Source organism: Typopeltis vanoorti, chromosome 15 (assembly GCF_054136105.1).
Source record: "Typopeltis vanoorti isolate ZY-2024b chromosome 15, IOZ_Tvanoo_1.0, whole genome shotgun sequence".
Lineage (NCBI taxonomy): Eukaryota > Metazoa > Arthropoda > Arachnida > Uropygi > Thelyphonidae > Typopeltis > Typopeltis vanoorti.
In genome coordinates, this window is record NC_143563.1 from 35,214,105 (window position 1) to 35,238,805 (window position 24,701).

The 24,701-nt window shown below is 35.2% G+C and overlaps 1 protein-coding gene across 1 annotated transcript in view; it reads right to left on the reverse strand.

The window, feature by feature from the left end:
• The window catches only part of LOC150098599 (transmembrane and coiled-coil domains protein 2-like), a 168,563-nt gene that overhangs the window by 112,970 nt on the left and 30,892 nt on the right, over window positions 1-24,701 (reverse strand). Inside the window, exon 3 of the mRNA XM_090405273.1 lies at window positions 8,764-8,974. Coding sequence (XP_090261399.1) covers window positions 8,764-8,974 — 211 coding nt within the window. The remainder of the gene's footprint in view (window positions 1-8,763; window positions 8,975-24,701) is intronic.

Sequence of the window (24,701 nt, forward strand, 5' to 3'; positions counted from 1 at the left end):
TTTTCAAGCTTGAGCTGTATTTTCTAAGCTGCAGTAAGACATTGGTTACTGGACACTTCTACATGAAGAATAATTATACAAAATAGGAAGAATAACTGTCATCCTATTTATTTTCAGTTTTAGGTTGGAAGGTGCCATGCATTATAGAACTTGCTAACATGAATTTAGCATCTTGGAATTGTAGCATTTTGTACCCAATATGTTATTCAAGTAATTAGCTTGACTTAGGTCCAGATTAATTGTTTAGTACTTGTGTCATAGAGTAAACTTAGTGATTATTTTTTGTATAATATAATATATACTTGTTTCACTAATGCATTTTGAGCTTATAATTTTTTTTTTTATACTTGAGCTCTGTGTGTGTGTGGAGACTCAATTTGGGGGAGGGAGGAAGATTATCATAGTAATATATTTATTATTACATGACATCTCCATTACACATACACTTATTATCAAATCTGTATTCCATTCAACTTGTTTATAAAATTTATTTATCCAGGTGAAATATCTTGGGTTAAGTACAAATTTGAATTTCTCCATGTTGCTAGTAAGAAAATTTTGAGATAAATATTTCAGAGAATCAGTCAACTATATTGCTAAACAGGGAAGTAATGTCAAAACTTACCATGTTAGAAGGATCAAGCCTCAAATCTTTAATTTGAGGGATAACGGCATTTTTCATGTATAAATTTGAGCAACCTGTGAGAGGGTGGAATCAACTTGCCTCAAAGAGCAATCAACTTGTGAACTTTGGTACCAAGCATAAGTTCTGGGTTTTTTTTATTATTGTTTGATCTAGTAAACATACCTAAGAGTTTTGATGAGTTCACTGACTTCTTGATGAGATCTCTGCTGATGTGTAGGTGCTGCAATCTCTTAAGAGAAGATTCATTGCAAGCAATGGAATCAATGACCAAATAACATTTGCCAGGCTCTTGAAATGATAAGATTTGTGTTGTTTTTGGAGGAATAAAGGACTTTAATTTCAGATAATGCTTAAATTTTGGTGTTCTGGAACTCTGAATGGCTCTGGCTACTTCAAAGTCCAACTTATTACTTTTATCACTAGAAACATGACTTATGTGATGTTCTATATATTGTGTAGAAAACATGATATGATATAAGATTTGGGGAGTACAGTAAATCTCGGTGTAGTAGATAAAGTTCAACCACCCATCTATCCATATGGATTAAATATATTAACCATCTTGTGCTTTGTATCCATGTTATATCAATAGTATCTGAATGTAATTTCAATAAACATTTTGCATCCATGTTTTGAATGATGTGAAAACATATCATGGCCAGTATGGTGGTTACTGACCCATATTTCAGTTTGTAACCTAGATGGTTTTTGATAGCATCATTGTAAAGATTTTGGGTACTTGTTTCATAAGCTTTAACGGCTACCATTTTTGATATGCAAATAACTAGATCTAATAAAACAGAATTCAAAATATTAAAAACAGCCCAAATTCAACAGTTGAAAGATAATTCTTAGGCAATTTCCTATTCTTACAAATGTAACTGAGAAAATGAGAATAGCTGGAGAAAGAACAGTCAGCAAAGAAAAATATGTACTCCTGGTGATTAAATAGTTTCTTTTATCCTAGAAAATGTGGAAATTAACATAGCCAATCAGTAATTTTTTTATTTATTTTTTTAATAACTTACAACATTACAGATATAATTTAACCAACTTACTGGCCTTAGCAAATATATTCCCATGAAAGATTCAAATTCTATTAGGAACCTGTAGATTTTTCTTAACTGAAGAACTATTAACCTGCCGTTAGTAAGGTTGGGTGTCACAAACCCCCAAAGATTTTAAATTGACTATAACTTTTTAACAATGTGTGGCAGTGAGTCATGTCTCGGTATAGCTTCTTCTCCCGTAACCTGCTACTCGATGCCATAGATGACAGACTGTTGCGCACAAGCAAGTTTAAGTTTAGCAAGCAAAATGTGTCTCGATCACATAATTCCTAGATGCCCCAACTGTGCAATTACAGAAAATTAAAATTTTTAGTCAGTGATATCACTGGAATCTCAAGGCTAAATGTTCATTATTGTATTAGCTTCTTATAATGTATATTTTTCTTTTGTAAACCAATTCCAAAGTGCCTAAAAAATACTGATTTATTTAGTTTGTTCATTATATAAGCTAGGAAGAGTATATTTTTGTTGAAAAATAAAGATGTTTAATTAATTATGTTTGGGTAATAAAAATTTAGTTTTGTGGATCTGCATTTTTATTCTGTAAAATTACAGGACACTTAAACAATACATAGTCCAATATTGATTAAAAAGATATGGATTTCTATAATACTCTACATTATTTGGGTGGGTCTATGGGACATGGCTCATTCAGCACATGGCTAACTGCTGTTTGATTCTCCCCCGGCATATTACAGTAAAATGAAACACATTTGCATATTTGTTATATTATACAATATGGACAGTACCATACTGTAGGACAAATGAGAAAAGCAAAGAAATATCAAGCACTTTATTAGTTACTTGGTCTTGGAGTGTATTTGTGGAGTTTTTTTCCTTTTAGTGCTCTAGTTTTCTTCTCACAAACATGAAACCAATCCTGGATACATTCATAGATATTCCAGCCTTGTCAAGTGTCACGTCTATCCAGGAGTTGACCATTATGGATATCTACCTGAGATCTATAATGTGCAGTAGAAAGATAAGATGGTGAGGCTCTAATCTCTTCCATCTTACAATTATTATTCTATGTCTGTAGATATATGTGTGCTCCTGGGACTATCTGGTCTGTTTTGAGCAATTAAAAACCCTCCACCTTTGTATAAGACTGACTAACTCACCTTTGACTGAAAAACCCTGATGAGGGTTCTTTACATCATAGATGGGACTTGAACCCTGGTATTTCTAACCAAAAGGCTCTGTCGAAACTAACTGAGCTATGGAGGTTCTCAGTAGATATTACACATATTTAAAGATAAAATATAAATCTAATATAAACCACAATATAAAATGATGGTACAACATGACAGAATTTCATGCCAGCTGGGGAATCGCCCAGTTAAACAAGGTCCCCATTGTTTCTACCATGGAACCAAGTCAAACAGCAAAAAGTCAACCACTGGGACAAATTTTAAAACACACCCCAACTCAGCATCACCAGAGTTCAAGATTGGTACTATCAACATAAGAAGCCTGAATGGCAAAGAAATGGAGCTAGCCAAGGATTTGGATAAGTACCAGATCGACATAATAGGGGTGACAAAAAGAGAAAAAAAAGACAAAAAACTGGTGAGATATTTCTGAGTAATAAATACAAAATGTTATATTCAGGCAATGACAATCAAGGAAAAGAAGGAGTAGCCATAGTTTTCAACACTAAATACAAGGCTAATCTTCTTGAATGGCAGGCAATTTCAAGTAGAGTGATGTGGGCAAATATCAGAATGGGGAATTGGACAATGAGACTTATTTGTGCCTATGGTCCAACAGAAGGTTCTACTAAGGTAGAAATGGGGGAATTTTTGAGGCTTTAGAGAAAGCAACTGACACAATGAAAAAGGAAAAGTTTGTGCTTGTTGGAGATCTAAATAGCAGAGTAGGATATGATTGTCAGACATACAAAAATATGTTAGGAAAATTCAGAGAAAAGAGCAAAGCTAATAATAATGGCAAATACCTATTGGATTTCTGCTCAGGACATGGACTGGTTATTACTAACACAATGTTACAACATAAAAGTGTACACAAATTCACATGGAAAGAAGACACAAGGAATAAGGAAAGTCTCATTGACTAAGCTATTGTTGATAGTGATGTTTTCTAACTGGTGCAGGACACTACAGTGTACAGAGGATTTGAAATAGAAGTGATCATCATTTAATCTTGAGCAGGATAAAATTGAATTTCATATTGAAAAGTTTTAAAGCAAATAAAAGTTGAGCAGCTCTCAGATGTGAACTGTAGACTAAAATACACACACATTATTCAAGAAAAAATGAAAGAGTTTGAGAACAGGAACCAAACCTTGGAGATTCAGTGCCAAGCTTTGAAGAAAATACCACATGCCCAGAGTGGGATGTGGTGAGGCTGTCTGTAGGGATAGAAAAATCAGAATTCCATGGTGGACAAAGGAAGTTAAAGAGGCAGTGAAGAAAAAGAAGAAAGCAAATCTAAAGTTCCTGGCAAATAAGTCAGCATGTGCTCTTAGAGAATACAGAGACAAATGTAAGAAAGCTAAGCACTGTATAAAACTAGCTAAACAAAAGTCATTGGAATATTAAACATATGAAGAGCCAAAGGCTTCAATTCGGCGACATATAACTTGTTTAAGTTAAGGGATATATATCCCATATCGTTTCTTAGCTGAATAAGAAACTCAAAGAGTTTCATGGAAAACTTCAACGAATTGAAGCCTTTGGCTCTTCATATGTCTAATAATTTATTAGGACATCTCTTGGTAATACTCATAGAAGGGTGGTAAGTTCTGTTCGCTACAAACTTGATATTAACTAGGTCTACCTACTCATTGATGAGACCTCAATAAAGGTTGAACCGGTCTGGGTAGTGACCTTCTCTCATAATGTGAACATTAATACAGCTTCTAGGAGCTAAGTTCACATTATGGGTAAATATCAAGAATAGTGATCGGAACTTGCTCCACCTTAGACATGAGTTGCCTCAGCTTGCACTACCTTAAGGGTCAGTTGCTGCAGTATCCAGGTATTTGCTTACGCTTGGAATTACCGAACTTTATAAAGTTTCTACTATATTCGGCATGAAACTCTTTGAGTTTCTTATTCGGCTAAGAAACGATATGGGATATATATCCCTTAACCTTAACTTAAACAAGTCATGGGAATACTTTGGTAAGAACATAGAAAATAAATATCAAGAAGGAGGCAAGATATTCTGGAGGTTGTTGAAGAAGCTCAGAAATGGAGAAAAGAGTGCTGTAAAAGAGATGATAAAGGTGACAGAAATTAGAGATGATAAAGGTGGCATGAAAACTGGAGAAAAAGATATCCTTGAAATATGGAATAATTACTTCAAAAATTGCAAAATGAAACAACATTGACAAAACAGTGGTAAAAAACATTGACCAGGCATGCAATCAGGAATGCATATCCATATTCGAAGTAGAAAAAAAAGCCATCAAAAGCCTAAAATGTGGAAAGGCAGCTGGAGTAGATGATATTCTAACAGAAATGCTCAGGTATAGAGGTATGAAAGTCTTAAAGTGGCTGCACAGCATAGTTCAGAAGGTCTGGACAGAGGAATGAATTCCAGAATGATTGGAGTAGAGCTCTCATAGAACCCATATATAAAAAGATAAATAAAACAATGTGAGAATTTCAGAGGCATTTCTCTACTGAGTGTTCCTGCTATGATTTATGCAAGTAATGGTTGAGAAGGATTGTGGAAGAAAAGCTTGGTGAAGAACAAGCTGGATTCAGGTCAAATAAGATGTTCTCAGATTCAGATTTTGACTTTACGACAAATAGTTGAGAGATCATGGGAACATAACAAAGATCTGTATTTAAGTTTTGTAGATCTCGAAAAAGCATATGACAAGGTCCCTATTCAAAATGTTGCAGTTGTATGGTGTCAATTGAGCATTATATCAAGAAATACTTATTTGAGTTGTAAGTCAGCAGTTAGAACTGAAGGAAGTACAGGAAGATGGTTTAATGTTAAATCTGGTGTAAGACAAGGATGTACATTATCCGCTCTGTTATTCATTATCTATAAGGATCACAAGTGGTATTAAACCTGATATCAAAATTGGAGATGTTAATCTCAGCTCTTTGCTTTATGTGGATGATATTATACTTCTAAATAAATCTGCTACAAGTCAAGATTCCTTGACTAAATTGAATAACTGTTGTTATAGATATGGTATGACGGTCAGCAGTAACAAGAAAAAGACAATGGAAACAGGCAGAAGCATTGAAAATATCAACTGCATTGTGAATGGAGAGCCTATAGAACAAGTAAAATATTTCAGCTACTTAGCCTTTATTTGTCTACTTAGTCTTCACTGACTTCTTGGTGAGATCTCTGCTGATGTGTAGGTGTTGCAATCTCTTAAGAGAAGATTCATTTTTCTATCGTAAGCAATGGAATCAATGACCGAATAACATTTGCCAGGCTCTCGCAATGACAAGATTTGTGTTGTTTTTGAAGGAATAAAGGACTTTAATTTCAGATAATGCTTAAATTTTGGTGTTCTGGAACTCTGAATGGCTCTGGCTACTTTAAAGTCCAACTTATTACTTTTATCACTAGAAACATGACTTACGTGATGTTCTATATATTGTGGAGAAAATCATGATATGAGATAAGATTTGGGGAGCACAGTAAATCTCAGTATAGTAGATAAAGTTCAACCACCCATCTATCCATATGGATTAAATATATCAACCATCTTGTGCTTTGCATCCATGTTATATCAATGGTATCTGAATGTAATTTCAATAAACATTTTGCATCCATGTTTTGAATTATGTGAAAACATATCATGGCCAGTATGGTGGTTAATGACCCATATTTCAGTTTGTAACCTAGCTGGTTTTTGATAGCACAATTTTTAGTGAAGATGGTAAATTAAATATGGAAATAGACAACAGAATCAACAAAGCTGGTATGGTAAGAAGTCAACTGAATAAATTTATGTGGAACAAGAAAGAAATTAGTCAAAACACTAAATTAGCTGTATACAAGATAGTGTTCAAACCAATTTTAACTTATGGATCTGAGAGCTGGGTTAGAAGTAAAACACTTGACCAAAGACTAGAGACCACAGACATGAGTCCTGAGAAAGATTAGAGGTGTGAACAGATGGCATCAATGGCAATATCATATTAAAAATGAGGAAATTAGGAAAGAACTTGACATTGTCAGCATCCAGGAATGTGTTAGCAGAGCTAATCTCAGATGGTATGGTCACTTAAAGAGAATGGGAGAGGAAAGATTAGCAAAACAAGTGTTCTCTGCCAGGTTGACAGGAAAAGACCCAGAGGAAGACCAAGATATAATAGGTGGATTGATATGGTAAAAAGTGCCTTAGAAGACAGAAATATAAGATCTGATAATGTTGGAGTCTTGACAGGTAAAAGATTGATTTGGAGGAAAATAGGAAGTTAGTAATGATGTAAATTTTTCATGTAGTACTATCATATCCTGTACACCCCTTGATGGTACATGTCAGGAATTTGATGATGATGATGAAATATAAATCTGAGTACTATGTTGAATTTTTTCTTGACAATTATTCATAAGACTATTACACTTTTTTTATATAATCTTTGTCAAGTAGCTTTATTTTATCCTCCTACATGTTTCGCCAATTTTTCTATTGGCATCCTCAGGGAATACAAACTAGTAAGCTAAAATGAAGGTTACAGACTAGAAGGTTACAGACATTCTAGTCTGTAACCTTCATTTTAGCTTACTAGTTTGTATTCCCTGAGGATACCAATAGAAAAATTGGCGAAACATGTAGGAGGATAAAATAAAGCTACTTGACAAAGATTATATAAAAAAAGTGTAATAGGCTTATAAATCTGAGTAATTTGTGGAGTACATGTCATTGCCATTCTCAATGGATCTTAGGTTTTCTAGTGAAAGGCTAATAGTAATAATAACACCATCTTTGTCTCAATTATTATTCTTCAAGAATCCATAATGGGATTTGAACTCTCACAGTTAGCATCTATGTTTGTAGATATGTGCATTCACAGGGCTGGTTGGTCTGTTCTGAGTGATGAAAAATCTGAGTTTTTCAGGAGAAAAACCCTCTACCTTTTGTATGAGATTGGCTAACTCACCTTTAACTGAAAAGTCCCAATAAAGATTTTTTGCATCACAGACAGAATTCAAACCTTCGTTTTTCTAACCAAAAGGCTCCATCGAAACCAACTGAGCTATGGAGGCTCTTGGTAAGTATTAACACATATTTAAAGATACAAAAATAAAAATCTGAGTAATTTGTGTCGTACATGTCACTGCCATCCTCAGTGGACCTTAGGTTTACTGATGAAAGCCTAAAGGTAATACCATCATCTTTGTCTCAATTTCATTTTACAACTAATATCACTGAGACATAATCCCAATTTACTATTCTTCAAGAATCTAACTTTCCAACTTAGTCAAACATTTGTTCTGACTGCACTATGATGGTGCTAGATTTCTGATGGAAGAAGCAGCAGTATTCAGAATTAGTAATTTTTATGCATTAGCTCATTTCTGTAATTTCACAAAAAAAAAACATTAACTATTAATTGTCAGTGTATCTGATGACTGAACTGACCTAATTCTCTAGAAAAGTAAAGAGAATTAGGTCAGTCAGTCATCAGATACATTTGATGCCATATTTTTTGTCAGCAACAGTTTTTTTTATGATGTTACATGAACTGTATAACAATGTTACTTCGATGCACACACACACAGAAAGCGAGAGAGAGAGACTTGATATAATTCTATACTAGAAATTATTCACCATAAAAAAAATAACTTTGTTTTTAATTATGTTGATTTGTTACTTTTTTTAAAATAAAATTTTTGAACCCGAGAGATTACTAAATTTAATTACCAAATTTCACAGCGGGTTAAGTGTCATTTCATGAAAATTAGGCTTTTGGATATCATATCAACTGTGATATGCAAGTATATAGAAACAGTTATAAGAATGTGTATCTTTTAACTAAAAGGATAAAGAACTTGAAATATTTATAAATTATCTCTCTTGTATGAGAAATATAAACTTACCATCCCTAGCAGTCTGCTCTGCTTTAATTAGTTCCTTGGTTCGAGTGATTTTTTGCTGAACGTGATCAATGGCAACTTTGGTTTTATGCACATCAGGAATATGAGAGGACCCAAATTCAATATCTTCATAACTAGTCATGCCAGCTACTGAACATGGAAGTGCATCTGTACTTCCAATGGATAAAAGGCTGGTATTGGATAGTGCTGCTTCCTGGTATACAATAAATGAAACACAGTGCTTAAAAATCAATTACACAATAATTTAGAATAGTAGAGAACTATGCAAAATAATAATATAAGCATGCCAAATCAGATCTAAAAAGAAGACACTCATCTTACTGAGCTCATTTTTTATATTTGTTATACTACACAATATGGATAATGTGTAGTATAACACACACATCTTTCTAGGAAATATGCATGGACACAGCAATACAAAAGATCTCAAAGAATTAAAGTGGAGAAAATGAAGATGGAAAATTCAATTTGATGAACTGAACTATGAAGATTATAATAAAATTAGTTTAATCCTTTATCCAAGTGTGAGCAAACAAAGTTTGCACCTGAAAGTATCTTCAGGACTGGGGTAAGGTGGTACAACACCAGAGCAACTCGTTGCAAAGGTGGAGCAAGCTACCAACACTCCTATCTCAGTATCTCCTATATAATGCAAAACACATCTCCTTGCGGATATGTTTAATGTTATGCATTAAGGGAAGGGCCACTACCCAGACTAGTTTCAACCTTTATTGAGGTCTTTTCAGTGGGAGCCAGATCCAAGTGGAGATACCAGGCAGAAGCATTAGCAGGTCATCTCTACCTATAGGAGTTGCCAATTGGTGTGCCACCCTTTTTTTAATAACTTACTCTGGATTTAGAGAAAGATGTTGAAAGTTTATTTTTCACTTGGTTAGAGTATAATAAAATTAGTTTAATCCTTTATCCAAGTGTGAGCAAACAAAGTTTGCACCTGAAAATATCTTCAGGACTGGGGTAAGGTGGTACAACACCAGAGCAACTCGTTGCAAAGGTGGAGCAAGCTACCAACACTCCTATCTCAGTATCTCCTATAATGCAAAACACATCTCCTTGCGGATATGTCTAATGTTATGCATTAAGGGAAGGGCCACTACCCAGACTAGTTTCGACCTTTATTGAGGTCTCTTCAGTGGGAGCCAGGCCCAAGTGGAGATACCAGGCAGAAGCATTAGCAGGTCATCTCTACCTATAGGAGTTGCCAATTGGTGTGCCACCCTTTTTTAATAAATTACTCTGGATTTAGAGAAAGATGTTGAAAGTTTATTTTCCACTTGGTTAGAGTACAATAAAATTAGTTTAATCCTTTATCCAAGTGTGAGCAAACAAAGTTTGCACCTGAAAGTATCTTCAGGACTGTTGTACCACCTTACCCCAGTCCTGAAGATACTTTCAGGCGCAAACTTTGTTTGCTCACACTTGGATAAAGGATTAAACTAATTTTATTATACTCTAACCAAGTGAAAAATAAACTTTCAACATAAAAAAAAAATGAACTATGAAGAGTTCACTAAATTGGTTAATAATAGGTTGGCCTAGCATATATAAAGAGATTAATATATTCATGTCAGACTGGACAACTGTATCATGTTGCACTTGACCATGGGTCAGGATGCACCAAATCATTTTTCATGCTTTCTGTCCACATATAGGCTGTTGTGGTCCCTAAGCTATAATGTTAAAGACCTCGAATCTGCTGAGTAAATTTAAGATTATTTATATTGAGGCAAAGGCCCTTTGTAATGTGCTCCAGCTTATGCATAAATCTGACCCTGCACACAACACATCATCATGTGTGCTTTCCAAAGAAACCAAAGCTATGTAGAAGAGCTGTTATATTTAAATTACTAAATGTGTAGTGAATTATTATTATTAAAGGCCTCCAAGGGAGTCAAAGACTTATTGACAGAGGCTGCATATCACTCACGCATTCTCTTCAATTCATTCACACTATCTGCACTCACACCCTTGAAGTGCAAGCAATGTCTCTCATACAGGAAATACAAATAAAACAAAAGAAATGAGAATCAATATGAATAAGTGTACCATGTACAAATAAATTCATTGAAACCATTTCAAATTTACATATCAAGGTAGTGTTTTATATACAGATGAGGGGAGGGTTCAACTAGAGATGTTGTATTAAGTATTCAAAAGGCAAAAGGTCCATATTCTAAACTCAGTAGATCATGAAAAATATTCACACAGACATTAAATACAGGCACAAAAATAGTGCCTGTATTAAACCAGTTCTTTTATATGAATGTGAAACATGGTTATTTTCAAAGGAAATATAAAGAAGGCTACAAAAATTCATTAGCCACATTTGTGTATTGCAAAAACACAAAACCTTTTAGATTTACTAACATCGATTAATTTCAATGATAGATTGTATTTCACGATGTAGCATGAAAAGAAAAAAAAATTCCATAATTTTTTTAAAGTTAATGCTTACTAGATCAGGGAAGAATATTCATACAAGAATTTATCATAAATCAACCAGTGCAGGGAACTACCTACACTTTGTTTCTTACCGCTGCTATGTTGTTAAAAATTCAATTGTATTCTCACAATTCATTAACATATTTAAATACACAACAGTTCTCGAAGATTTAAACTGGTTTTCTAATAGATTCGTATGATGGCATAATGTCTTTTCTTGTCACGCAAAATTTCTTCATAGCAAGCCAATGATTTTTTTATTCCTTGCCTTGTGGCTACAATTCGTTCCTCGTTAGAATCTATGTTCTCCAAAAATCTATAAACCTTTCTTAATTAAGCTGAGACCTTCTCTTAATTTTGCAATTGTCATGTGCTTTTCTGGTAAAACTGGATCTGAGGTTTCGGTCTCTCAGTAGCGAAGAGTCTCCGATATCGGAGACACCCCAAGAATCTCCAATAATCCTTACAGCATCTAAAACATTAAACCGTTTCCAAAACTCTTTAACAGACAGTTGCTCATTTTGCCTCATAGCTTCATCCAGACTTGCAAATGAACACCGTGTTAGTATGCTTTGAATGTTTTTCTTTTCTTGCTAACTGTAGAAGAATCAGACTTGCTTCTTTTGGGCGACATTATTATTTTTTTATATGATAAAATTTTTATCAAGAACATAACATTAAACAATTGCAAGGTTTGTAGACTATAAAAATTGTGTATGAATGGAGACCGTGCGAAACACATCAGTGCTTGTTCACAGCATGTGCGACACTGGCAAATGTGGCCGGCACCGGAAAGATACGACTAGTGGTGAGGCGTGATGGGACTACATACATATAAGAAACCGCGTAACTCCGGATTCGCATAAGTCAGGGTATGACTGTATATATATATATATATAAAACATCATCATCATCATGCATATCAAGGATTTAGGCCTAGCATGGCCTGTTCCAGCCTTAGAAGTCATCGTTGAATCGTTTAAGAGGACGTCCTGGTTTTCTTTTTCCTAATGGCTTGTATTTTAAGGCTTGTTTTCGTAATCTTTCTGTTTTCATTTTTTGAACGTGTTCCATCCAGTTATGTTTATATTTTTTAATTTTTTCTATTACTGGTTCTTGGTTTAATTCTTTCATAATTTCTTCATTTCTTTTGTGATCAAATAGGGTATACTTTGCAGTTTTTCTCATAAACTTCATTTCTGCTGTTGTTAATCTTTGTTTGTCTTTTTGTTTTATTGTCCAGATTTTGCTTCCATACATTAAGACTGGTAGGGCTAATGTATTGTATACTTTTAGTCTGGTTTGTTTTTTGAACTAGGTTTGTTTAAATATAGAGTTAATTATACCTGTTATTTTTAAATATTTTGCAATTTTTATGTTTATATCTTTTTCATTTTCATATGTGATCGTACATCCTAGATAGTTAAATGAATTCACCTGTTCTAAGATCTTGTTATCTATTACTATTTTAGTTCTTGCTGGATCTTGTCCTTTAAAGGTCATAGTTTTTGATTTTTCTGTTGATATTATCAACAGAAACAAAATTTCTTTCTTCTTCTTTCTGATGATGGTGATTCCAAAATATATATATAAAACATATATTTAAATATTACAATTATAAAGTTGTTTTCATGAGTGATTCAAAATTATCAAATTAATTAACAATAACAAAAGAAAATAATCCACAAAATTCTACACTGTTGCAATGTAGTTTATCACTTTCTCTGTTAACTAAATAATTGGATCTATAATCAGATCTCTTGATTCTCACTGGCACAAACATTATACCAATGATTGCTATATGTTCATACCTGATTTTTTTCCATTGAAAAAAAAAAAAAAAAAAAAAAAAAAAAATGAACTACAAAAGTGCAACTACAAAAATAGCAGCACATGTAGTCACAGTCATATTCCACAAATAGAATAAGTAACTATTCTCAACTTTCAAAAAATGAAACAAAATTAATAATATTAGAAGCCATAACAATAAAAACACATTGCAGCACTCAATATTCACTGCCTCTACATTATATCTGAGGTTTGAAAGCTCCCTAATGAAAAACCTTGCTTTGGATGATTAACACAGCATATACAATGTGTAACAAAATTTCTTTCTTCTTCTTTCTGATGATGGTGATTCCAAAACAGGATTTCATCTTTAATCATATTTTTTATGTTTCTAGTCCTGAGGCCTTTTATATTAGTCCTTTTATCATACTTCATTTTTCAGGGTTAGATTTTTAGGCTTTTAACGTATTTTGAATCCCGCCCACCTTCACTTTTAATCTTTTCAGATTTTATGCTGTTATTTATTATTAACATTACATCACTCACTGCCATTTTATTTTTCATTTTTATTGTATCTTTTAATAATATCTTTACACTTTTAAATTTTCTTTCAGGTTTTAAATTTTTTTAAGTTTCAATGAAGCTTTATCTAACTATTTTACTTATTATTAATATCATATTCATTCATCACCATTACATTTACAATTTCAACTTCAATTTCTTAAGATCATGTTTGCCAAATGCAGCAATACCGATGTGGGTGTACACCCACAGATGCAAGTATATACCCTTTGACACTTCCGCGGATGTCAGAAGGAGAATTCATTCCGATAATAGGGTAATCAATCCATATTGTGGGATGAGTTGATTATTATTACATGTCGGAAAATTAACTTCTCTTTTATAAATATTGTAATTTATAAAGTGATAACTATTTTGCTTGTATAATAGTTGGAAAATTTTACGTTTAAAGCACGTGATTTCTCCTGTTGTTGATCAATTCGTACATCGCCTTATTTCTTTTTCCCATTCAACATTAACTGACTCTTCTTGGCACCAAGCCAACTGACGTTTTCATATCTGTGGTCAGACAGTACAACAGATGAACCTACAGGTTTCTTGAGACCTGAATTTGTTCAAGAGAAAAACCTCTTCACAGTCAGAAGGTCACCACATGGTTTGCAGTTTATCATCATCATCATCAAGTCTTTCCGTGCCTACTAGTACGGAAAGACTGTGTATAAGGCTGCGTTTGCAGTTTATAACCATGGCATGATTCAGCCTTACTTCACTGAAGAGTGGTATAACCCTGACTTCAAATAGCAAACGCTACATCGAGAATATGCAAACATATACAAAGGTAGTCTGAAATGTTCTTGGCCCTCAACCACAGATGGCAACACTACTAGCAAGTTTTTTTTTTTCTAAGTTAGTACATCTGTCATAAGCATCCATGTGAAATTGCAAGTCATTCTAACAAGTACAGGTAACCCTTGTATAACGTGGATGTTCGGTTCCATAGAAATGCCGGATTATATAAATCGTGTTATGCAAGACTCAGATCATATGAAAAAGTAGGGTTATGTTCCAATCGTTTTTTTTTTTTAAATTATATAAATAATGACATATCCAACAAAAATATATTTTTATTCATGTAAGTTAAGAAAACATACAAACTATGAAACAAATGTTGTTGTTGTGTGGTTATAGCCTTTCAGCTGTTTAGGGGCAGCTATATATACATCACCATCCAAGGAAATGACTATGAGCAAGGTGGTTTCCCACTGCCTTCCTTGCCGTACTATATCCTATGACTGTACCCTATGTTTTTCATGGGGCCAGTTTGCTTGCCTGCGGGATGAAAAATCCCAGATAAACTGGTGGGAAAAACCCTGCTGCCCACGCCCAAGACCGAGTAACTTGGCTTACGCTCCTCAGGTCGTCGACAGGAATTGAACCTAGAACACTCCTTCCCAGGCATACGGTTGCAAAGCCACTACGGCTAATCGCACGGACCTGAAACAAATACATAGTATAAAATTATAAAAATTGCAAATTGTACTTATCTTCATTGCACGTAATGCATAAATGTTCTAGGCAAAATAAAATAAAAGTGCAATTTTAATTGTCATCACTGTGTTCAAAATAACATTTCGTAGATGTTCTTTATTTATGAGTAGCCGGACATCGTCATCACTTGAAATCTCTTGGACATCATTCGTATAATTCTCATTGCATACTTAGGCTGGTTTAGTTATGAAGAAGTCAGTAATAAGACCTTGCTTACCACTATGCTGTAATTTTTTATTAAGTTCATAACATGGACTAAAAAATATCCAATTGTCTCATGAATTTCCGAAGCGCTCCATTGAGGGATTATTATCTGTAAAATAACTACCTAACTTTTTTGCCAAGTCTAATCCTTCTGCTAATTTGTTTAAACTGAATTCTTTAATGGATTCATCACAATCAAAATCATCGGCAGAACTTTCCCCACCATTTGGTTCAATGTCATCTATTAATTGTACCAGTTCCTCCTCATTTAAATCTGTTTCCCCATCAATTAATTCACCAATTTCATTTTCAGCAACTTCTGCTGATTCTCCCTGGATTTTAAGATTATGCAAAGATAACTGCTTTTTAAGTTTTCGAACCAACCCCTACTGGCACAAAATCCATGCTGAGAGCTTTTTTCTGAAGAATCTTGATCAAGTTCTTTTAAATGTTTATAAACTTTGAGAACTTTTTGTTTAATAAGATTTCCATTCAAAGAATTTTCTTTTGAGTGCAACCTTCTATCCAAATTGTTAGAGATTTCTCCATTGTTTCTATTAGAATATCATGTACCTGAGCAACACATTCTGCACATACCGTTGATCCAGCAATAACACTTTCTCGAATTTTATGTTCATTTTGTTTGATTTGTTTGATTGAACAAGGAATTGTTGATTCATTTAAAATCAAAGTCCCTGTGACAACTCCTGGGTTTTCTCTATTTTTCAACCGATCCAAGAGTTTAATTTTTTTTTCTTCAAGAGAATTAAAGCAGGTTTTTCCTCCCGGAAACTCGGGTTTTTCGTCCTGTAAACTCAAGAAAATCGACCGTAGAACCCACATTATTTCAGACATTAAATATATTGTGTTAGGGACCACGAGATGGCGGCACATTTGAGCCGTCTCTCTTCACTGCGTACCGCTTAATTAGTGATAGCCTTGGGCCATCTGTCTCTGATTGGGTACCAGTGGAGATTGAACTGCCCACTCAGTCTCCGAAAGTTAGATAGGGCTAAATGGCCTCGCCTACTCCCGTATACGGGAATAAAAAGGCGTTAGCTGATTTTTTTTTTTTTTTTATGTTAGTTTTTTCCCCTTTCACTGCAGTTTTAGTGGCAATTACTATTAAAATAATTTTTTACATAAAAAAAAAATCATTATATATTAATTATGTATTTAACTCACCAGAAAAAAAGTGCTCAGCTTGAAATTAACACACTTATGATTTTTAACTTTCTTTCTTTCCAGAAAAAGAAGACAATTTTCAATAATAAACACTTTATATGGTAAACAATTGATGTACATGCGTACTAAAGGGTATTTCCCCTAATATAAATTTGTTACTTATAACTACAATGCGCAATATGGGCAGACACAAATTTAAAAGATAAAATTTGATTTTTAAGTAGCGCAGTGAAAAATATATGAAAAGATAAAAGGTTACTATAATTTGTAAACTATGTTATATCGAAACCGCGTTGAACAAGGGTCACTACAATTTGTAGATCGCGTTATATCGAAACCACATTGTATAAGTACTGCGTTATATAAGGGTTACCTGTAGTTTGTTTTATACAGCTGTGTGAAGTAAAAGTGTTGTCTGTATCCCTTGAAATGGATAAAATTAAGTATAGTGTGGTTATAAAATTCTTTGTTAAAGAAGGTATAACGGCAAAAGAAATTCATTCGAAGTTAATAAAAGTTTATGGGCACTCTTCTCCTTTGTTTTTGACATTTAAGAAATGAGCTGCCAAGTTTAAACGTGGCCATACCTTGAAGATGATCCACTTGAAGGACGTCCAAAAAGTGTAACAACACCAAAAATCATTGATCAAATGCACGATATGGCATTGGATGACCGCGAGTCAAAGTGCATAAAATTGCTGAGACTATAGGCATTTCAAAAGAATGTGTAGGATATATTTTGCATGAAGAATTGCAAATGAAAAAGCTTTGAGCAGGATGAGTGCCATGCTTACTCACGGCAGATCAAAAACGCACTCGCATGAAAATCTCTGAACAGTGCTTGGAGCATTTTAACAAGAATAAAACTGATTTTGTGCACCAATTTATTATTATGGATGACACTTGGAATCACCATTACACACCAGAATTCAAACAGCAGTCAAAACAGTGGACAGAAGCCAGTTATTCAGCACCAAAGAAGACAAAGTCAGTTAAATCAGCAGGAAAGGTCATGGCATTGGTGTTTTGGGATGCTAAAGGCATTTTGTTTATTAATTATCTTGAAAAGGGTAAAACAATAACTGGGGAATATTATTCTCATATCATAGTATCAGTGGCACCAGCGAATAATCAACATTAAATTTGTGCTCTCGCATTTCATCGTAACTGCAAGTGTTTTTTGTACAAAATAAGCAGCAAACGGAAAAGTAACAGAAGGTACTAGGCAGCTGACTACTACAGTACAACTTGTAAGTACCCATAGTCCATTAAATCTGCTATATTTTACAACTAAAAAACAGCTACGTGAAAGCGCTATGTCTACCATCCGAAATAAAGATGGCGGCAACAAAAGCCAACAATGGAAGACTACCTTGAGTCCCATCAGCATAGAGTCGCTGATCACCAACAAACCGAATGACATTAAGAAGTGCCGCAGCTGTGAAACAGAAATCAAAGAAGGGAAAAAAAAAAGGTATATTGTGCGATTTCTGCTGCAACTGGATACATATTTCTTGCAAGAAAATAAATGAATTTGCGCACAAGCTTTTCACCGATCTAAACCAGCCCTACTTCTGTACAATGTGTCTCCCTTCCGTAAAAATTCTTCTAAATCTAGGCAAAAGAGTCACAAACCTCGAGCAGCAGCTTAATATCGTGATGGATACCTTCTCCTCCAAAATCGGAAAGTTGGAAACTAAGCTCGAGACGCTCAACAATCAGCACCCGACCGCAGGTGTGCCCATGGCCGAAAATAGGAAACTCAATGCTGTTATCCTGAACTTTCAACAGAAAACAGTAAATCCCTAAGAGAAGACCTTGGCAAACTTGCAGGAGAATGCAATTTAGATCCCAGAAACATCATCAACTGCCATCGTATCAGACCCATAAACAAAAGAAAGGATGGAACGAACTATCCATGTCTCATGAAAGTGACCTGCCACTCACTAATAAACACAACCAAATTTATAACAGCGATAAACAACACGCTAAAGGACACTTCCCCCAAGTCGCTCATACGTGCTCGACTTGATTTAACCTTTGCCCAGAGAGAACAAAGACTCCAACTCCGAAAGCAACTAGAAGAAAAACACCAAAATGGAGACAACAGTTGGGTAATAGACTACAAACAATCCAAACTAGTACAAAACCAAGTGACGCCAGTAGCCATCAAGAACACCAGCATGCAGGCACTGCATAGGAAAGGTGCAGACCCTTGGGGTCAAATTCATGCCTTACAGAACCTTGCACATCCACTTCACCAACATCCGTCGCCTCAACTCTAACCTCAACAGCATCCACTACCACCTACAGTCCACCAAATCCCAAATACTCTTTTTAACCGAAACTCAAATCTCACCTCCCCCCAGCACTATTCATCTCAACCTTCTAACTATACACTATATAACTCCTTTCGACCCAAGGGTGGCTATATCTGTGCATATATCCGCTCTGACAAACCCTGTCAGGCGATTCCAACTAGCTTGGAATCGCCCGATTTCAACCTTCTTTGGTTGAAGATATCCCTCCCCCACTTAGTCAAATTCATCTACTGTCTCTATCGCTCTCCTAATCACTCAGAGCTCTTTCATTTCCTCTCCTTAAAAGTTGATTTTCTCCAGTCCCACTCCCCAAACAGCGAAATCATCCTCCTGGGTGATTTCAACGTCCATAACTCCAATTGGCTTTCCTCTTCCAGTCATATAGATCCTGCAGGCAGAGATGCTGAAACATTTGCAGTCACTAATGACCTCAAGCAAATTGTTCAAAAATCGATCAGAATACAGCTAACCCAAACCACTCCCCAAATACCCTAGATCTCTTCCTTACTAATGACCCCCTCCAAATATGCAGTGAATGTAGTAAGCCCCCTGGGTAATTCTGACCACAACTTAGTTTTTATCTCCTCCACCATGCAACAACGCCTACATAGTTACTCCCACACAAGAGTAGTTTGGCATTATAATAGTGCCAAATGGGACGGTCTCCGAGACTACTATGCTTCATTCCCATGGTTAGACTATTGTTTCCGTTCTTCCAGTCCAGACATATGCACCGAATGTATCGCCAAAGTGATCCTCGCTGGCATGAAAGCATATGTTCCCCACACTACTCAGACCTGCTGTCCCCTAACTAAACCCTGGTTCTCCAAAAAATGTGCCAAGGCTGTACAAATGAAAAATCAGGCATATCACAACTGGCTCAAATCAAGAACCCTCATCCTCGTTCAATGCCTACACTGAAACAAATGCAAGAAAACTATCAATACTTCCAAAATTTGGATGTATTGATAGTTTTTTAATGGGCAAAAAGCAGGAAGCTTGCAGCCTGTCCAAACGGCAACTATTCCCACCTCTATCATACCCAGATGGCTCATTTGCAACATCATTCATAGAAAAAAGCTAACCTCCTGGCATCACACTCTGCCTCCAATGCACACACAACTGACAATGCCCTTCACTCATTCCAACTGCACAATATATAATGCCCCCTATATCCTTTTGCCAAAAAGACATCACAAACCTGCTGTCTAAATTAGACACAAAAAAGTCTCCTGGCCCAGACAGAATTCCTCCAATTATCCTGAAGGTCTGTGCATCTGAACTGACTCCTATCCTATGTCACCTGTACAAACTCTCTTACTCCACTGGTATAGTATATCCCAAAACCTGGAAACTGGCCTATATTCCTAAAAAGGGTGACAAATCACTGCCATCTAACTGCCGCCCTATCTCACTCACTGCCTCAGGACTTCTGCAGATAGATTACCAGCTTCCTGTCTGGATGCACACTATGTATGATGGTAGATGGCTCCCTATCCTCTCACCATCCAACTAATGCCGGGGTCCCTCAAGGCTCAGTTCTCTCACCAACCCTCTTCCTTCTATATATCAATGCCCTACTTCAGTTGACCTCTAACCCAATACACAGTTTTGCAGATGACAGCACACTACATTCCTCCCTTTCATTTGACAAACCCTACCCTACACAACTCACTTCAACCCACAGAACATCAACCACCACTGCTCTTAATTCTGACTCCAAGCCATCTCCTCCGATGGGGCTCAGACAACCTTATCAACTTCAAAGCTAGTAAAACCCAGTTCTGTCTTATTTCTCACAAAAAAGAACCATTTTCCCCCAGCATTGTTTTCGATAACACTCAAATTCACAGACAAGACGAAATTACCTTGACATCAAGCCTCTCCTGGCACAAACACATTACAACCATTGCATCCTCAGCTTCCAAAAAACTAGGTTTTCTCTTTCGCTCAAGATACTACTTCACCTCTAAACAGCTGTTAACACTATATAAGTCACAAATCTGCCCAGCTGTAGAATACTGCTCTCACATCTGGAGTGGGGCTCCAAAAAGCTCCCTCAAAATGCTCGACTCAATACAGAGGAGAGCAATTAGACTAATAAATGACCCATCCTTCACCAACTCGCTCCCCCCACTTTCACATAGACGCTTGGTCTCTGCAATCTGTATATTCTATAAATACTTTCATGGGAAAGGTTCATCTGAAAAGGCATCAATAATTCCCCCACCTTGTACCAGCCCATTGGAACACGTACAGCTGCCGCCCAACATCCTTTTACAGTACACCTTAAAATCCACAGAACAAGTTTCTTCTCCTCCTCATTCATCCCTGCTATGGCAGTACTGTGGAACAGTCTTCTCCCTGACGTATTTCCCAAGGAATACAATATACAGGCATTCAAATCAAATGTAAACAAGTTTTTCCTTTCACAACCCATCACCCATATACGGTACTAACGTGCTATAGGTTGACCAGCCAACCTCCTGTATATGGGCCCAACATAAAAAAAATAAAAAATAAAAAAAATCCTGATCTTTAACCAGACTAGACGAAAAAATTTGTGAGAAAAGATCCAGTTTGAGAAGAAAAATTTCATCTTTCATCAGGACAATGCACCTGCCCACAAAGGTGTTTTGGCAATGGGAAAATTAAGGGATCTCCACTATGAATTGTTGGAACATCCACCCTATTCCCCAGATTTGGCTCCCTCTGACTTCTATCTCTTCCCAAAACTAAAACTCTTCCTCGGTATCAGCGTTTTTCTTCGAATCAAGAGGTGATTGCAGCTGTAGAGGGGTATTTTTCAGATCTTACTGAGAACCACTACATGGATCGGATAATGGTGCTGGAGTATTGCCGGAATAATGCTATACTACATAAAGTTGTGTACTATATTGAGGGCACAGTACAGCAGGCAGTGGATGAGAATTGAGATCTGAGAGCGATGGGTGACAACAGACTCAAGTTTAGAGGTTATGTTGCAAGGACTGCACATTGTAGTGCCACTATGATAAGAAGTACATTGACATGTAGAGATAAGGAAGCAATTGTGCCATTGTATAAAGCACTAGTCAGGCCACACTTGGACTACTGTGCTCAGATTTGGTCATCTGGATTTCATTGTGATGTGGAAACATTGGAGAGGGTCCAAAGACGAGTGACTAAGACAATATCAGGACTCTGGAATGCTGTTCATGGAGAGAGAGAGAGAGAGAGAGGTTGAAGGAATGCAGATTGCAGAGTTTAGTGGAAAGGAGGAAAAGAGGTGATATGGTAGAGACATTAAGTTAGTGAGGGGATTTTACTGGATTAATCCTGAGGGGATTATAAAAAAAGAGCAGAAGGTGAGAGGAGAAGAATTAGAAGCCACTCCTGGAAGTTATGTGAGAGTGTGGTGAAGAAGGATGTCAGCAGTGGATTCTTTACATGGAGAATTGTGAGTGAATGGAACACATTAACAGAATATGTTGTTAATGTATAAAGTGTTAAGAATTTTAAGATTCAGTATGATAAATATGTTGTCAGTTGAATGAACCTCTCACGATGTGTCTGCAGACTCTATGGAGGGTGTAATAATAATAATAATAATGTAAATAGGACATTAGATCAAACAATATATAGTTTCTATTTAAGCTGTAAGATTGCAGTTGGAATTGAAGGAGGCACAGGACAAAGGGTGCACATTATCTCCACTGTTATTCATTATCTATAAAGATTACAATTATGAAGGAAAGTGGTATTAAAACTAATATCAAAATTGTAGATGTTAATCTCAGCTCTTTGCTTTATGCATGCGATGTTATACTTTTAAATAAATCCAGTACAAATCTGCAAGATTCCCTGTGCTAAATTGAATAACTGTTGTAATAAATTTGGTATGGAAATCAGCAATAAAAAGAAAAAAAAATGAAAACAGGCAGAAACATTGAAAATATCAACTATATCCTTAATGGTGAACCTATACAACAGGTAAAGCATTTCAGATTTTTAGGCACAATTTTTAGTGAAGATGGTAAATTAAATATGAAAAGAGACACCAGAATTAGTAAAGCTTGGTATGGTAGGAAGGATGCTGAATAAATTTATGTGGAACAAAAAAGAAATTAGTCAAAACACTAAATTAACTGCATACAAAACAGTGTTTAAACCAATTTTAACTTATGAATCTGAGAGCTGGGTTAGAAATAAAACACTTAATCAAATAATGAAGATCTCAGATATGAAAGTCCTGAGAAAGATTAGTGAAGTGAACAGATGACTTCAATGGTAATATCATATTAAAAATGAAGATATTAGGAAATAACCTGACATTGTTAGCATTCAGGAATGTGTTCGTAGAACTAAACTCATGTGGAATGGTTACTTAAAAAGAATGGGAGAGGAAAGATTATCAGAAGTGTTCTTTGCCAGTTTAGAAGGAAAAACAGAGGAAGACAAAGATGTAGGTGGATTGATAGAGTAAGAAGTGCCTTAAAAGACAGAAATATAAGATCTGATAATGTTGGTGTCTTGACAGATAAGATTAATTTGGAGGAAGAATCTGTTGATTGGAAGTTAGTAATGGTGTAACTTTTTCATGTAGTACTATCATAATTATCCTGTACACTCCTGAGGCTGCATGTAAAAAGAATTTGATGATGATGCAGTACTTCTCAGGAGCATTTGGATTTGGATTGTGATATCATTGTGGTGAGATTCAGTTCATTATTGAAAATATTTATATTTCATGTGTTTACTGTTTGCAAGAGTGAACTTAAAATATCATTGGTTCTATTACTGTTTTAAGTTAAATTAGTCAGATATCATGCATTAAACAGGCAGTACTTACTATGAATGGGTGGCCAAAGGGTATACAAGTGTGGCCTTGTTTTAAATTTGCCTAATGAAATTACTGATGTTGAATAGTCATTTACTATTTTCTTTTTTCAACCAGAAACTCAAGGTTTTTCATCCCTCAGAACAGGCAAACCAGCCCATGAACACAAGGATCAACAGTCATAAAATACATACTTAATCCCTCATTAGGAGAACTCAACCAGTCTAAAGGGACGGTTGAGGAAAGGGGAGAACCCCACACAAATAAGCTTTACTATCTGAAATATTTTTTTAAATCGTTTGTTTATTTCTCTTGTATTTATTTCTCATTATCAGCACATCCTCAGACCACACTCTCAGAACATTTAATATCATATGTAAAAAAAACTTGCTTACCTTGTGCTAATAGCTCACCTGAAAACAAAGTTAATTTAGTATATCACCTCCCATTTTGCAAATCTCCATTAGCAGACACATTATCATTGTTATCTCAAAATGTTTCTCATGATAGCAAAATTATTCAAATTTGTAATACATTGAGGGTAGTTTATATCATACACCAAAATATATAAACAGAATGAAGAAACAGCCATATTCTTCCTTGCAAATTATTACTTTGTAAATTATTACCTTATTAAATTATTACAAATTATTACATATAGACTGGTGGCTTAGGTATTGGGAGCCATTCAATTTTAATTAGTTAACAGTATTAACTTGCAATACCATCATCACATATCATCTTGATATGTTGATAAAAATGATATGTTTTCAACATATCATTTTCATCAACAGCTAACTATGGATGCATCATGTGGTTTTCATGATTTAGTCTAATACAATAATCCAGACAGGTTGATACAATAAGCTTTACAACTCACTAGTGGTTATCACAAAAAATTGGGTTTTAATTGTTCATTAAAAAATATAAAAACATACATATAAATACTGACTACTTTTGCCATGCTTCATGGTAAATAAACCTAACAATGAGAAAAAAAAAAAAATTGAGAGAAACTGTTATGATTTTAACAAGTGAAGCATGAGGAAACAGCAAAGTGTGATATGCAACAT